At 46.9% G+C, this 16,868-nt stretch overlaps 1 protein-coding gene across 16 annotated transcripts in view; it reads right to left on the reverse strand.

Annotated features, from left to right (window-relative positions):
* Positions 1-671: 671 nt before the first annotated feature.
* LOC308062512 (excitatory amino acid transporter 4-like) overlaps positions 672-16,868 on the reverse strand; it is a 40,522-nt gene continuing 24,325 nt past the window's right edge. For 11 of the 16 annotated variants that reach the window (XM_080384127.1, XM_080384137.1, XM_080384125.1 and 8 more), the window contains 9 exons: positions 15,166-15,423; positions 14,151-14,288; positions 13,097-13,301; positions 12,199-12,241; positions 11,254-11,594; positions 8,721-8,954; positions 7,491-7,685; positions 6,905-7,039; positions 4,471-5,474 (listed from right to left, as the gene is read on the reverse strand). In XM_080384127.1, coding sequence (XP_080240253.1) covers positions 5,276-5,474; positions 6,905-7,039; positions 7,491-7,685; positions 8,721-8,954; positions 11,254-11,594; positions 12,199-12,241; positions 13,097-13,301; positions 14,151-14,288; positions 15,166-15,379 — 1,704 coding nt within the window. In that variant the 5' untranslated portion in view covers positions 15,380-15,423 and the 3' untranslated portion in view covers positions 4,471-5,275. Of the gene's footprint in view, positions 2,352-3,017; positions 3,046-4,470; positions 5,475-6,904; positions 7,063-7,490; positions 7,686-8,720; positions 8,955-11,253; positions 11,595-12,198; positions 12,242-13,096; positions 13,302-14,150; positions 14,289-15,165; positions 15,424-16,868 lie in introns of those variants that run through there. The other 5 variants (XM_080384136.1, XM_080384126.1, XM_080384129.1 and 2 more) reach the window with 4 other exon arrangements.

A 16,868-nucleotide genomic window follows, 5' to 3' on the forward strand; every position in this document is an offset into this window, starting at 1 on the left:
AGGTGTGGACTTGATTGCATACGTACTCTGAGAGCCTTAATGGCCCTGGGCAGCCTCATGTGGGGCCCCTATCTCAGACCTCTGCTTCATCACTGTGCTGTTGTCTTATGGTGTGGACTCTTAGCTGGACCTGGCCACCACTTCTGAGTCTGTGCCACTTGCCTTTCTTGGGTGCTGTGGGACTGGGCCCTGACTGGTGATGCCTTTATGCCATCAGCCATGTTACTCACCTCGGTTCCTGTCCCTTAGGGAACAGAAGACAAGAAAAGGGATGTCAAGGGGAGAAGAACTAACAGCTTTCACGTTGCTCAAATACCATGCCATTAGTGCAACATTTCAGTGAGTAACGTAAACTCGTTATTGTTTAAACCTCAGAGACCTCTTCCACATAATCTTTGGGGTGTATTACCAGATGGAATTATGTTTGTGTGCTGTGTACTGCATGTCAGGTAAGCTTCGTGCAGCTTTGCCAATTCATGGACATATGCAAAAGATGGCATCAAAGAAAAAGCTTTAGGGAGAGGCCTTGTAAAAATCTGAATTTGGTATTTGACCCATGACACAGGCACATGGAGATAAGGAAGTGTAATACATAATGCTAAAAGTAATGTCCCTAACTTTGTAAGGTCATGGACCTGAGGAAAAATAATAGAAAAAGAAAACCCACCGTGGAAAGCATTGTGGAAAAAATTCCCTTTATTTTTCAAATATGCAAACTATCTTTATTAACACTGAAACTCACAGCATGAAGAAAAAGCCCTCAGGAATTAACATAGTCAAACTGCCAGAATGCTATGAACACACTGTACAGCACTGATTTCCAGTTATCTCTTTCTTCCTTGGGCACAGCAAAAGAAGGACTTAAAATTTCAGGGCAGTCTTCACAGGCAGATCTGACTCCTGAAACAATGCCCACATACCACATGCATAATGTGACACATGGCCTATTGTCTGAAAATCCATATTCTTCATGGATTTTCTCTCTTAAAATTAATTTTGAAGAGATGTAGCCTAATCCAAGAGCTCCTCAGGTATGTATGCATTGAGATAGCTCTCTGTTTCATCCCAAATGTTGCCCATCTAATCATTAGGAATCAATCTGTTTGCAAATAGGAGACATTCAGAAAGTTTCTGCAAGTAGAAGCAGCAGGACTGCAGTAAAGAAAAGACTGCATAAACTCTCAAGTATGACATTTAAAAAGACAGTTGATAAAATGATTTAATACTTTCAGTTATCCAGTTTTGAAGGCTGAGCTAGTACAAGGTCATCTTTGGGTTTGGAAGGGGTACAAACATTTGTATACTTGGCTGAGCTCTTCACGCCTGCCTCCTTGCCAAGTTGGGTGCAGTGGGAACGTGGGTCCTTGGGATATACGCAGGGAATTCAAAGACAAAGCGGAGTATTTTATGTATACATTGAGAAGTTCTCATGTCACCAGCAGGTACAACTCAAAATCAGCATGCACTGAGCTCCTTCCTGGTAAACTTTGCTTTGTTAGAGACTCATTACTGCAATGAAGTAAAATAGCCTCTGTTGTTTTAAGGATGGGGTTAGTTGGGTAAATCAAGGTGGGCATCAAAATGAAGTATGCAGCTTTACAGAGCAAGAGTTTAGTCTTGTCTTTCCTTCTTGGTTTAGCAACAAAAAATTAACCGTGCACATGCACCCCTTTCATATATATATATATATTTGCAAATTCCTGACAATACTTTACTGTTTGGGTACTGTAAACAGGTAGATAATCCCAATCATTAACTGGTTAACAACATGGGTAAACACCAGAGCAAAAAACTGTCTGCTGTATTCTGAAATTCCCCATGGAAGACTGGTTTGCAGTGTTTGAAAATGAGGCCTCTACTTGATTGTGCTCCATTAATCTTACGTTGAAAGCAGAAAATCACAAATGGCAAGGCTTGGAGTGTGCTGCTTTGTGGGAACAATCTGAGATCATGTCGATGCAATGTAGTATGGAGAGCCCCTTTTGTCATATGTTTACATGTCTGCTAACAGCAACTGAAAACAGGTTAGACTGCTGCTGAGTTTTATTAAAGTATCATTAGAATCCTTCCAGATAGTTTTTAAAAATGATTGAGCTGGAAGGACCCTTTGCAGTATCTCTAAACCAGAAAGCACGTGCATATATTACAAAGCCAGAAGGGACCCTTGTGATCACCTAGTTTGACTGTCTCTATAACCCAAGCCATAGGACTTCCCAGAATTAATTCCCATTTGAGCTAGAGTCCAATCCAACAATCTTTTCTTCCAATTCATCCATCAGTTTGCCGTTTATATACAGGAAGTCTGTTCAGGATTAGAATTCAATGCTTTCTTGAAAAGTTGGACAAGTAGTCTGGGGAAAAAAAAAAGAAAAACAAGATGCACTTCAATATGGACAAATATAAATTACTATTTATAACAATAATCAACTGCACAAACACAGACTGGGAAATTACTAGCTAGGCAGCAGTTCTGCTTAAAATGATGTAGGAACTTATCATGTATTACCGCTGGAGTGGAGTCAATGTTATCAAGCTGTTGAGAACAAATAAAGTGCTTTATTAGGTTTTGTAAGCAGGTCTGTTCTTTATGAAAGTTTAGACTCATGTCAGCTGAGCTGTGCTAATGATAAGCTATCTTAGCTCACTATAGATACAAACTAATGCAGTGTAACTTAAAAACTCTTTGGTTAAGATCCAATCTTTAGATACAGCCATCTCATCAAAGTAAGAGTTGAACCTCACTAAGATTTAAGATAAGATGAACAGACTTGAATTTGCTGCATGTATGCAGCATGGACAGTTATCCTGATCAGCCGATGCATAGCATCCTGTTAAACTCTGGTAACCTGAGTCTAAGATCTAAATCTTAATGTACATGAAATATTCTTTCTTCAGTATTATCAGAACTAATAAATCTTTAGTTGGATTGTTGCGTCAAATTTTAGTTACTCCACTTTAAGAAAGACGTGGAACAGTGAGGGAAAAGTCCAGAGGAGAGGAACGTGAACAGTTATTACCTGTGAGGGTATACGGGGTCTGTTTAGTCTAGAAAGGAGAAGAGCAGACATTATAATACTATTCATACAAGATGAAAAAATGCTGCAAAGAGGAGGATAATAATTTGTTATCCTGCTCACTTGCCCCCTGCTAGAGCAGATCTCTTGTCAGAATAAGCAACCTGCCTCCCACAGTCAGGAAACAACCTGCTACCTTAGGGTCTGGAGCCAGCTACTACTAATTGGAACCACAATACACTGCTATTTACCCTGCTCTGTTACCCACTTCCATGTGAAAGAGATGCGTTTATCTCAGATTCCTAACAAGCGTCCAGCCCATAAAAATAGAATACTCTGCCTACAGTATGTGGAATGTGGCAGCACCAATATACAATCCTGTGATTCCTGAAGGACCAAAAAGAGCCTCAGGATCTGGCTTGGACATCTCAAGAAATGTGTTTTAGGAAGCTTTGTTAGTGCTGCGGACCTGAGCTAATCATGGGCAGTCATGTGGTTGTGGTTGGCAAAGTTGACTCCAGCTGATGCCTCTGAGATCTTCTTTCCTGAGGTCCACTTAGATGCACCTCTGAGTGTGTGGCTAGGGTTTCTGGATGAAAAGGATCAGTGTGGAAAGACGGGGTAAAGGGGTTTAAATGACATACTGGTTTTGGAATAATGGGCAGACCTCAAGGAAAAGCTGCCCAGTTTAGATAGTTTGGCTGTGCAATAGGAGGCTGCTTGCTGCTGTTCCTGAGCTTAGCCATTTCTAAAGCAGGGCAGCTACACTGCAGCAGCCCAAAAACTGTGGATCCTTTACATCTTCCTGGTTATAGCTAGATGTTATTTTCTTGAAATTCATGGACCTGGATATTATGGAGCAAGCCCTGCTGATGTTCACTGGAGTGAGAGATACAGGCTGTGTTCCTGGCCGTGCCAGGGAAGGGGGATAGAGCATGGATGAAGCAGGTCCCTACTTCTTTCTTGAGCCTCTGAGATGTTTTGGTTGTTGTGTGGGCTTATGTCCAAGTGTGTTAAACAGAAGCTGAGCTCCATTTGGTAGGAACTGAGAAATTTATCCTGAATTTATATTTGGGGTCTGCCAAACTTGTACGAGTGCTGAGAAGTGATTGGATAATGCCTATAAAAGACAAAAGGAGCTGTAGAAAGACAGATATTTGGAAGCACATTCTGGAGCAGTGTGACAAGGGAAGTTGCTTCGGAAAATAGCCAGAGATGAGCAAAGGAACAGTTTCCTTAGGAGTCTTATGATGAGGAGTGAAACTGTTTTCTGAGCAAATCTGGGATGACAGGGAGCCATTCCTGGCATGGAGGTACCACCCAGCTGTTCAGGTGGGCAAACTGTTCTTAAACTTTGCATTTCCCCTTCTGGTTTCACCAAGAGAACAGTTTGCGAAAGAGCAATGAAGTTAACTGGTGTTTGGCAGAGATTGGTAAAGCAGTTTCAGAGGCTGAATAATGTATATAATAAATTCTTTAATTGTTCACTGCTTTCACAATCCTTTGTCAGCTTCCACTAATGAAAAGCCTATTGACCCCTGTTTGTGCTACCAGCCGGCACAGTGAGCCCTGTCCCTGCTGTGTGGTCCCACGTTCCATCAGGAGCTGGGTGACCCTAGTATCTGCAGCCAGAAGGGTTGCCAGAGGAGTGAGAAGCTCTCAGGAAGCATCAGCTGCATGTCTGTGTGAACACCAGGACTGCGAGCAAGGAGGACACTGTGTCTATCATAGACACTCTTGCCAGTGAAGAGCTGAACAGGAGTGCTGGGGCTCTCCAGAGATCTCTAAATGGCCAGTACTAAAAGCTTTGCGTGACTGGGGGAAGCCACTGACAAAGTGAAGGCCTTGCAGCAGTATCCTGTAGGGCAGAGTCATCATGGCAACATTTTGGTGCCAGTCCAGATGCAGTGGTGTCCCTGACCCACCTTGCCACTTAGCTGTGCTCTATTTTAGCTCAGAAATGGAGGAACTCCTGGTCCAGCTTGTTCACTGAGTCTTCTTTACTCAGGTATAACTCTTGGACCCCATAAGAACAACTAAATCAGGCTTTTGTGGAATAAACTTCCTTTTCAGTTTAATTTTCTTCTCTAATGCCAGTCAGAAAAAGATGGGGGAGAAATGGGATCAGGGAAAACTGCATGTGGCAGAGGGGGGAGAAGAGTGTGCATCTTGAAGAGTGGATCTTTCTCTGTCCTCCACTATGGACTTCTGTTTCAAGTCTTGGCTTTTTACTGCATTAATCTGCGCTCTGCTGCCCGATTTCACAGTGCTGTCTCACTCCTGGGGTGCCTGTGGGTGTCGTTCTGGGGGCAAACCAGCTGGGAGAGCCGCTCTTTCTCCTCTATCACAGAATTACCAAGTTCGCAGTCCTGTGCATCCAGCTCATGCCGGGAGAGATGCTCCACAATGCCAGCCCCCAGAGAATCCCCCAGGACGTTGGTGGTTGTTCTGAGGCGGTCCCTGAAAAATCAGAGAGAAAAATCAAATACAGCTTCTTAGTAACAGCTAAGGGTATGAACACTACTTCAAGAAACATCTTCAATGACACTTTTTCTGCTTTTAAAGTCACTCTAATAATTGATGCTTTAACATTGCCAGGAAAATGACTCCCAGAGAACCTTCCTTGATTGATAGCTCTGACCACAGGCTTCACATTTGTTCCTGCTCTGTTGTATTCCCAGTTTCTCACTGAGAAGTGTTGGGCTTGCCACAAAATGAGAGAAACCTTATTGTGGTTCCACACGGACAGTTCCCTTTCCAAAGAGCGGCTAAGGCCTCTCTGCAGACTTAGATCAGCCTGGCTGCATCTGTTACGCTTGGCTTGCATTTTGTTTTACAAAAAGTGCAGAAGTTCTGGTGCAAACCTATGACTTAGTGCTGCTGTGGAGCCAGATTTCCTCAGCATGGACAGACAGTATACACCAAGACAAGGCACCAGATTTTTTGTGCAATATAGCAAATCTAAACTGCCCTTTGCAATGAAGTATTTTCCACAACTGTAGGTAAGAGCTGAAGCTATCAGCAGTGCAGCAACCTGTCATATCCTTCAGCAGTAACAACAGATAAGACTTTTGGTACCTGATTGAAACCAATCTTTTTGCTACCTCTAGGATGAGAGGTAACCTGGCATCTTAGGAGGCAGGACTTTTTCCAGCCAAGTTTGTTCTTATGCACAGGTCACAGAAGTGGAGGTGTTGGGCAAGACTGTTTCCAACTGCTCAGCCATGGCTGGGAGCAGACTTTGGCTGCTTTGGCTACAAACCAGCAGTACAGGATACAGAACAGAGCAAATGCTGGCAGTGTATCCCTGAGTCAGGATTTTGTTGTGTTTGAGAAGCCTGAGGGAGTGAGGACTATGCACAAATGCATTCTTCAATCTAGTTCCTAAGAGCACTCCTATGAAATCACTTGTCCCAAGGTTTAAAAGGGAAAGCAAGATGGAATGGAGCAGCGTAGCTGACTAGCTGCACCCATCTCAGCACTCCTCAACCTTGTACAACCCAGTCCCATACCACTTTCTGGGTCTGATAGGGCAGAACCATCACTCTGCGATGTGAATTTGCTTATTAGTGGTGCAACCTGTCCCTATCAGTCTGGAGATGGTTTCTGGGTGCCTTTTAAGATAAAACAGACTAAGGGCTGCCTGATGGGTGACCAGGCTTGATCTGCAGGTGGCCTCTGATGCCTTGGGTCACTGGAGCACAGGGTGAAGACTCCAGCATGGGCAGAGAGGGCTACTGCACAAAGGTCTCATGGATGTGGGCGTGTTTTAAGCTTAATGATACGGGTTACTGAGACTGCTTTTAGCAGAGATGTTGGGAGCACAAATGAACTCTGTAAGCACTGGCAGGAAGCGCGCAACAGTGCATGCTGCTGAGCAGAGAACTTACAGAAACCAGTCCACAGCGATGATCAGCGTAATGTCTTCAGTAGGCAGCCCCACTGATGTCAACACTATAACCATTGTCACCAGTCCTGCCTGGGGAATACCTGCGGCTCCAATGCTGGCTGCTGTGGCAGTGATGCTGGAGGGAACAGGAAAGCACAGCTATCAGCAAAGGGAAGAAAAGAGGTAGTTACATTTGCAAAAATGTCAGGAAGTAGCTCAAACTCATCATCTACAAAACACCTTGGCAGCCTTTCTGCCCTGGTCACTGGGCAGGGTGGTGACACATGGGACATCAAGAGAGCAGCCAGGCTCGCTGCTGCCAGGCACCCATTCATAACAGGCTGCACACTGCAGCTTTGGCTAAGGGATGGCCCAGACCTGGAAATGCAGTAAGGGCTCAAGTGGAGCCTCAGGGACATGGTACCCAAACCATGTGCCTCGACACTTGGAGGTGTAGTACACCCTTCTTTTCCGTACTTTCCCCCCCTCATTGTATCTTCTGAGCAAAAGAGGAACCTGAACACACCTCAGATAAGCAAACAAAACTGAAGCCCTTCCTGTAGTCCCAAAACTCCTTCAAAAGTCACCTTATTGTGATGATCTGCCCGAAGTCAAGTTCGTAGTTGTTGACTTGTGCAATGAAGATGGCTGCAAGGGCCTCATACAGAGCTGTGCCATCCATGTTAATTGTAGCTCCCACAGGCAGGACAAACCTCGTGATGCGCCTGTCCACACCATTGTTTTCTTCCAAGCACCTGAAGGTGATGGGCAGAGTCGCTGAGCTGAAAGGAATTTAAAAAACAACATGAATTGGGTATGTGCTGATTTTGGAGGAGGGACTCAGCTTCTGGCTGGTTTATGACCTTACCCACCTGCTTTTTCACCCTGCCATGTGAGCCAGAGGCCAGAAGCTGCTAGGAGAAAGAACAGTCTAAGCAAGGCTTCCTCAGATATGGTGCATGCTACAGTTGCACATTCAGATATGGCTTTCCTCAGGGGGCTGGGGCAGGGCTTTTGTAACCCTGAGGTTGATGATGCTTGTATAACACCAAAAGGTGATGTTGGAGGATTCAGGGTATGTAGGACAGAGCCTCAAGACCAAAACTCCTTTTCCAGCTATTAAAAAATCTCGAGTCCTTTCTTACCCACCCTTAGTGCATAAGATAAGAATGACCCATGTGTGAGAATATATCTTGCAGAGAAAGCAGAGAATTATTTCTGAAAGAGAACACGAGCAGGAAAAATGCTGTGTGTGTTTCAGTGTGAGAATGCATGTGGGAGACAGTGTTATGGGCTTGCCAGGAAATGAACATAGCAAGGAACACGGAACTTAGTGAAACAACAGCTACTTACAGTCCCTTGCCTTGGCTATGCTGTGTGGCAGTATGTGTCATTGAACATACTGGTGAGTTTAATGCCAGCTGCATACAGTATGTGCTCCTGGGAGAGAGAAGTGTGCAAATGTGTGCAAGCACGTGTGTGTGAGAGGTATGTGCACATGGGATAACGCTGCAAATCAATAAGATTTTATATTTGTCCTGAACTCAGCATTTCAGTGCTGCAAGCAGAGTCAGCTCCATGTTTGGCAAGGAGGAATATGGGCCATGCACTGATGTTTTGAGGTGGGCACGTGATTAGGGCTCCTGAGCAGGGGAATGGGACTCTTTCCACTCTCAAGTGAGCTTGGCTGGACCTGTGCAAAAAGCTGCTAGTGCTAGAAGTTGTGAGACCACAGTGCTGCATGGCACTGGAGTGCTGAGAAGCAGCCCCAGAGTATCCACACCAGCCCCAACCCTAGTCTTATGTAGCTGTCGTACCTTGAGGAGGTGCCCAGGGCTGTGATGAGGGCCTGCAGAAGCCCTGCAATGAATACCCAGGGGTTTCTGTGAGTGACGATGAAGTAGAGCAGCGGCAGGATGCAGAGGGCATGAATGAGGAGTCCAACGATGACAGTGAGCGTGTACATCCCCAGCTGGCCTCCCATCACTGCTAGGTCATCCATCTCCAGGATTTTGCCAGCAATTAAAAACATGATCCCAACTGGAGCATACCTGTGGCAGAAACACAAGGCCAATGCTCAGAACTGGCACCCACACTTTCACACCAGCTGTACTGTATACTGTCTGGACAAATCCCTGTAAGCCAGCACACCAGAAGTGCTCATTGAGCCTAATTGTTGGATGATGTTGCTGGTTTCTTTTCTGGAAACCTGGAGATAGGTGGGACTTGTTCACCACATGGTCAAAAAACAGCTCTTGTTGCACTTTTGGGGACCCCAGCACTCTGTTGTGCTCACAGCTTGGGCATAATGGAGGTTTCCTCCTCCTTTTGGGTTCCCTATATGCTTCCACAACACTTCTTGTAGAATTGACGGCAGAGGTTATGTAGGGGAGTCTTCAGAGTCCCTTCATTTCCTAACAGAGCTTGGGCTGAGAGTATTTTTTTTTTTTTTTTTTTTTATGGAGAGGCACAGGGAAGTACAGAAGAAACACGGAATCAGGCACTAAAAGCAACAGTGTCCTATAGACTCTAGGGTATCTTCAGACATTCACGTTTAGGGAACAGGAACATATAGGGAAACCATATCAGGTGTAGCAAGGACTGGGCATACCAACACCTGTGAAAGCAGCCATGGCTTATATAAAAACCCCTTTTGAGGTACACTGCTATCCTTTCCATTCCTTGTGGCTCTTTTTCCCCTCCATCACAATGCATGTCATGAGCAGCAGTGAGGCTCCACGGAAAGGAAGCCGTAACACAGACATGGAGAATATCATGGACACTAAACTAAACATGGACAAATAACTGGGACCAAAGAAAATCCCAGCTCCATGGCCACACCTCTCAGGGCTGGGCCTCTCCAGCTCAGGAGCTCACATGCAATTCATGCACAAGGCTCAGAGGTCCACATGCCAAACTCCAACTTAGCCTGGGAGGTTTGGAAAAGTTTCAGGAAAGGATTTCACAAATATTTCATTTCCTCTGACCTTCCTCTGAGAAGACATCCTTGGCTGCAGCTAGCGACCAGATCTCCCTGGGAAAAACAAGCTCCTGGGAGACAGTCTGCAGACTGTGGCTTCAAGGAGGAGCGCTGGGCTGTAGCTGACAGTCCGGCCTCCTGTACCAGCAGGATCTGTTCAGTCTGGAGGTCTCTCCAGACACGACGTACTGTTTGCACACAAGCAGTTTCCTGAGCGTAACTGATGTGCACATCAACACCCTGCCTTCCTTCACTGGAAGGGGGAGCTGAAGGAGGGTGTGTTGAAGGCACCTCAAAATTGTCTCTGGGAGGAGTGTGTAGGTCTACTTGTTCCACTGTGCTTCTGCTCTCCCTTCTGTGCCCTTGGGCATCTCTTACCTCTTCCTAGGAAAGCAAGGCCCCAAGTTCTGGCTCATCCGTAGAGGAAGAGACTCCGGAGGGGCTGGGGCTCCCCAGCGCTCTGCTATGAGCTCAGGGTTGTTCTTCCCCTTTGTGTCTTTCTGTGCAAAGCCTGTCCCCCTGTGCTGAGGATGTTGTTCTGAGGTACAAGACTGTGACTAGAAGACCAGGGAAGGAAAGCTGGAGCGTTCTAAAATGGGGGAGGGTGCCAGGCTGACAGATCCTTTCCATGTATTCATGCATTTCCATGTATTCTGCCAGCCCTGCACCTCTCCTGTCTTGCAGTACATACCACAAACACCTATTTAGACTATGAGCCCTGGGTGGGTACAAAGCTTAAAGTAACGAGATTTGGTAAAATGCTGCCATCTAGAGAAGACTCATCTCAGCAATGCCTCGGTTATGTGGGCCATGTAGCAGAGGCAGCCTTACACAGAAAGCAACAAGCAGCTGAGCTCTAGGGGAGTCGGGATCTGGGAGACCTCAAACTGAAAGGCAGTAACTTTGAGTTGACCTTGTCAACCCAACTCAGCTCTCAGAGCTAACGCATACGGGTGCCACCCTGAGTAGCAGGGAAGTGGCAGTAGGTTATTGTGATTCATAGCTAAGTCAGACTCCTGGAACACAGCTGGAAGGAAAGCTTTTGGTGGGAAAGCCTCACACCCTACCCCTGCTGGTAAGGCTAAGAGATCTTCCACTCCAGCTCTCTGGTCTTCCAAGGATGTTTCCAGCAGCCTCAAGGAAAGCAAGTCCTGGTGTACCTGATATTTCTAAGGTAAAAACAAAAAACAGGAAATGAAATGTGAACAAACATCCCATCCAGACTTTTCCCTCCAGCCTGATGGAGCCAAAGGAGAGCTGTGCCCATCTGCTTTTCCTGTGCATGTCATCCTTAACGCTACCCCACTTCTCATCAGGTCAGCGGAAACTGCACCTGCAGACCTCCTGCTCCAACCGGCTGTGCTCCTCACCAGATGATAATGGCCACCAGCCTCATGATGGCTTCGTTGAGGCAGTTAAAGAACTCCCGCAGGGCCCGTCCCTTCTGCTTCATGCTGCCGATCACCAAACCGAAGCACATGGAGAACACTACCAGCCCCAGCGCGTTCACCCCATTGGCTGAGCCCGGGATGGGAATGACTTCTTCAAAGGTCAGCACCTCGGAGACGGTCCCCAGGGCATGAGTGATGTTCTCCAGGATGCCAGTGAAGTTCTCAGGCACAGGGATCTGAGTGGTTGTCACGCCTGCTGTGACATTGCTGCTGTGGAGGATGGTTCTGGTGAAGACCCTGGTGCTGTACTGTGTCTTGTACTGAAACGACACAGATTATCAGATGCACTCACAGGCGCTGGTTCAGGAGCTCAGGACAACATGCTAGGCTCTTGCATCCCTTCCTAAAGAAAGGAGAATACTGCAAATTCCTGCTGATCTGTGTGGGAAACACGCCTGTTCTCAAGCTCCCTAGCATTTCATCAAAGAGTTCATGGAGCTGAAGGTCAAAAGAGACCATTGGAGCATCTCAGATCCCTAGGATCAAGATATTCTGGCTTCGCTGGTAACCCTTTGTACTGCTTCTAAGGGCACTAGCACTACAGAAGAGACATATCCTTGGAGAACCTGCTCCCATTTCACTGCCAGTCCAAGCTTGCTACCTGAGGTGACACAAAGCCTTCCTGGCTCTGAGTGTGGGATGGGATGGAGGTTGAAGCCCCCCTCTATAAAAAACTTGGAAAGCTTGTGTGTGGGATGCTATAATACAGACTAATGACTGCAGTGCCTCCTGTAGCGGTCAGACCTGGGGCAGTGGGGAGGCAGCATAAAGCAATTGCTATTCCATCTCTCAGAAAAGTAGGTTGGACCATGGTCTAGGGCACAGGGTGCAAAGGGAAGTTATAGGCCAGGCTGGATTTCATACCTGTTTGAAGCAGGCTTCTACCAGGTTGGGCGGGAACATATTCCTGCAGTAAATAAAACAAGGAAAGAATTATTGTCCTGTTTGACTAGCAAGAAAACATGGGCTTCCTGGCCAGCACCTGTCTTGGAGCAGTGTCTCAGGTCACAACACTCACAGTGCCACCTCAGGCTACACAGTAGGTGGGCCCTTTCTGTCTGACAGAAGATGACAATATGCTTATCTGGAGCCAGGCACATCCCTGCATCTTTCCAGAGTCCCACTGCATCTTTTCAGACTCCAAAAGGTTGTATTTCAGCTATGTGGAAAGAGACTACACACACAGAGCACTGGGTACATTGTAAAAACATCATAAAACCCAACTGAACCTTCAAACAATACCATGTTACAATATTTAATATACTCCCTTGCTCTCAGCCTCATTGCTGCAGCTGTTTGAGCTCTTTGTTACTTTCTGCCTCAGAAACAATGCTTCATGCCACTTGAGATGGTGTGCTGTGTATGGTCGCAGCAAGGGAGGGAGAGACAATGTCTTGGGAATCACTTCCTCTGTTTCCTTGGGTCAATGAAGATGGGTATTTGGAGCAGCCTTTGATGGGTGAATTTCTGAAGGGCACGCAGTCATTGTTTTCATTACCTTTTTTGCTGAGCACACCTTGGCCTCTTGCATTAAATACCTCGAACAGAAGGGCTAGGCTCCAGAGCTCCAGGCTAAGCATTCAATCTCAGAGTGGCAAAGCCAGCTAGCTAGGCTGAGCTAGAAGTAGTAGGCTGGGCAAGACAGCCATAAACCTCTGCCTAAGAGTGTATGCCTAAAGCTGTGACACTTCAAAAGGACATTCCATGGAGGAATCAAATTTCACTGAAATGGTCTCAACATGAAACCATCTTGTTCACCTACCTCACCAAGTCCATGAAGGCATCTGTGGTCTGCACCTGCTCAATTCTGCCTTCTCGGTGAAGCTTGTCCTTAGATCCTTTTCCTGGATGGATGATGATCACCATGAGGATGCCAATGAACACTGCTATGATTGTTGTCACCATGTAGTAGACGACAGCCCGCATCCCCATCTTTCCTGAGGCTCTGCCATCCAGCGAGGCCATTCCTGCGGGGTCACACAGAGAGATAAAGTGAGAAAGTTTATTGTCTTAGAGGCAAAGGGGAAGCCCAAGGAAGATTCAAAGAGTGCAGGGTGCATGCGTGAGTCGGACAGGGAGCTGGGGTCTCTAGGAAGCACAGCATACGAGGGGCAGACTTCAGAGCTCTTTGGAGCTCCTGGGTGTGTTAATATGGGAGAATGTGACTTATCGTTATGAAGAAGCGTAGCACTGGTGGGTCTTAGGCTGCAGTTGGGAATATAGCAATTTCCTCCTAAAGCTCTCAGAAGGGCAATATTGCCCTCCCAGCACATTGGGCTTTTAAGTCCCTAGTGGTGGGATGTTTCAGGAGGTGGAATGCCTTGCAGTCCCTTCTGCTGTCTGAAAGCTTGGCTGGCTGGCATGCCTTCTATGAGGACCTGGATAAAGCAAGCTGTCCAGCTGGTGATCAACTCCAGCTCTTTTGGACTGACATAAACTGACCTTCCCTAGGCTGGAGAAAACCTGAAGTTGACTTGGGCAACAAACTTGTTGATGTTTGAGGTTATGTATGATGACATCCTTGATAGTGCTCAAGTGCTGGGCATCAGAAACACCACATTGTGTCCTCTCCAGTTTTCTGAGAAAGCACAAGGCCTTCTGCTCCCCCTTCTGCTTCCTTTCCCCCTTGCTGAGCCAGCAGGGTTATGAGTGTGAATCACGTGCACTACAGCTGTAGGTTCAGGCCTATCAGGTCACTATTAGCCAAGCTAACCCAAGCGCCTCCAGCTGGGGTACAAAGGGGTGCTCCAACAACAGCTAGCATCTGTCTGTGCTGGTTATTGCCTTGCCTGAAAGCAGCAGAAAGCAATTCTCACCTGTAATCAAGCTGGAGACAATGAGAGGAAGAACCAACATCTGGAGCATACGCATGAGCAGCTCGCCGGGGAAGGAGAAGTACTTGATCTGGCGATAGGTCAGCTGGTAGGGCCGGAGGGAAAATGCCAGGATGATCCCTGTGGATCAGCAAGGGATGAGAATGGAAATGGGACAGTGTGATCCAGTGGTCTGTCCCTCAGTCCTACAGTGTGGCTTTTCTCTTTCTCATCTCCTTTCAGCTCCTCCTCTCCCCAAAGGAGCAAATGTTCTTTCTTTTTCTAAAAGGCCATGATCCAGTTTTTACTGTATGCACTCTCTCTCCCTCTGACATATTTATATGCATGGGAGCCTCGTGCTAAACCACAGGTCTCCTTGTTGCTCTGTCTGCTGCTCCTCTTGGATCTGTTCCCAGCAAGCTCATAAACACAAAAATGCTGTGACCAGAGAAATGATCTCCCAGACCAACCTAAGTGTGACTACACAGTTCAGAGACTTTGTCCACCCACCTCTTAAAGCTTGAGTTTGGCCAGTGAGTTAGAGACATATAGCCTGGATCAAAAGCTAGGGACAATCCACTATCTGCTGAGCGGATTTAGTTTGCGCTGTATCTCAGCCCTTTGCATCAGTTCCCCCTCCTGGACCTGTCATGCTAAAGCTGTGGGATGAATCTGAAGAGCCCTGGTGCCTGCAGCTGCACTGACAAGAAGCCTCTGAACAAACCGGGGTGATTTTTCATGAGGATTGGTAGAGCTGGATCATCAAACCCTTTCTGTTGTAGACTGTTCCTAAGCTGCAGCCAGGAGGGATCAACAAGGACTCCCTCACACAGCCCCTCTGCATAGTCTATTGTTCTGGCACACAAAGGTACTCCTGAGGTGGACAGTACTTTGTGCTGTCAGCTCATCACCTTTACCTCCCCAGCCAGATCGTTATGATTAAATAAATTCTTTGTAGAATAAACAAACCTTTCCCCACATTTATAAATGGTGCCCAGTGTTGCCACCGACTCCGTACCTAGTAAGACTGCAGCAATGGTGAAGAGGACGAAGGCATTTCTCCTGAAGAAGCTTTTAGCGCTGTCAGCAGTGATGCTGTTCATCCGCTTCTTGGCCCGCGCTGCCCGCTTCTGCACCGCCTGCTGGAAGCGCTGTACCCGGCTCTCGGCATTGAGCCGCTTGGCTGCGTCCTCATTGAGGAACAGGCTGTTGACGTGACTCTGTTCACTCATGGTCAGCACGGCTGCTCAGTCCCCGAGGCACGGCTCTGCCTATGCTGGGCAGGGAGAGGCACAGACAGGAAAGCGTGAGCTGCAGCACCCAGCACCTTGCCTTCATTTTTAGGTAATTTCCCTGGGGCTCTGAGCTGGTTTATTTATTTATTTATTTATTAACGAGCTCCTCTGTGCCTCTGCAAGGAGCATACCCCAGGGCAAGGCAACTAAAGGACTGCCAGGGTCTTGTCACAACTCTTCTGATGTCTCTGGAGAAGCTGTGGCCTCTGTAGCACCCAACCTGCACCGAGGAGCAGCTTGTGGTGGCCTGGGCAGCCAGAAAGGGCTTCACAGCCCCCCCGGCCTGTTCTTAGGAGTTTTATCAGTTTGGACAGGAATGAATTTTTATCACCTGGCAATATAGCCACTTCCTGTACACAAACTGTTCCAAACAAGACCAGGCAGCAAACGTTTCTGACATACCTCCTAGATGGGCTTGCCTACTGAAACAGCTTTCTCCATGACAGCGAGCAGCACCGGCTGTTTCTACAGGAAGGAACGTAATCCCTTTGCCTTCTGTGGAGCCTGAGGACAATGCTTTACTGACTTTCCTTTGAAGCACAACAGGACTTTCAAGTAGTATCTTTTGTGAGACTCCACTGATGGGGTTAACCTGCTGTCCTTCATAAATATGAAGACTGAGGTCAAACCTACTCCAAAGAGGTAAATAAAGAACCAGTTCTGCTCCATTACCTGCTGGCTGCAAGGTCTGGAGAAGTCTACTGTTCTTTAACTGTTTGTTTTTTACTATTGTTCCCATAGTCCTCAGGACAAAAGAACAAGGAGACCACACAGGCACACCAGTCCACTCTGGAGTGCTAGAAGACTCCAGCAAGCCAACAGTTCTTACCATTAGGAGGATTATTGCCTGACTAAGCAGGTGCAACTTTCCTAATGTCACTGTGCCTTGACAGCTACAAGGTCTGAAAATGCTTATTGTTCCCAGAGGTTTGCAAAGATAATGCAAGACTAGCTGAAACCAAAGAGGAACAGTCACCTTAGCACACCAGCAGATGCTGAAAAACCTTGCGTGTTGCAAGTCCAATAAAAGCTACTCCATTTGCAATCCTGAATTTAAGTCAAAGAAACCGTCACAACTGGGATTGCATTCTCTGTAAAATACACATCTGGTGCCTGGACCTAGATAAGTGTCAATCATGCACTGAAGATATTGCCTCAAAGAGGAATTGGTTCATGCTACAACATTGCAAGGTCATTTCCAACAGGCAGATGGAGGAAAACCTCCACTCTGATAGATTTGTCTGCACAGATGCTAATAATGCCTTCCTGAGGTTCAGAGCAGTGGAGAGACACCTGAGGTGGCTCAGCCAAGTCACTCTAAGCCCACCCCAGGCTAAGCTGAGTGAAGGCCCCTAGCAAAGATTCTGGGGTTTTGACACAGGAGCCTTGCACTGCTGCGGTGGTTGCCCAAGCTTTTGGATTAACA

This window comes from Falco punctatus, assembly GCF_963210335.1.
Source record: "Falco punctatus genome assembly, chromosome: 4".
NCBI classification, from domain to species: Eukaryota; Metazoa; Chordata; class Aves; order Falconiformes; family Falconidae; genus Falco; species Falco punctatus.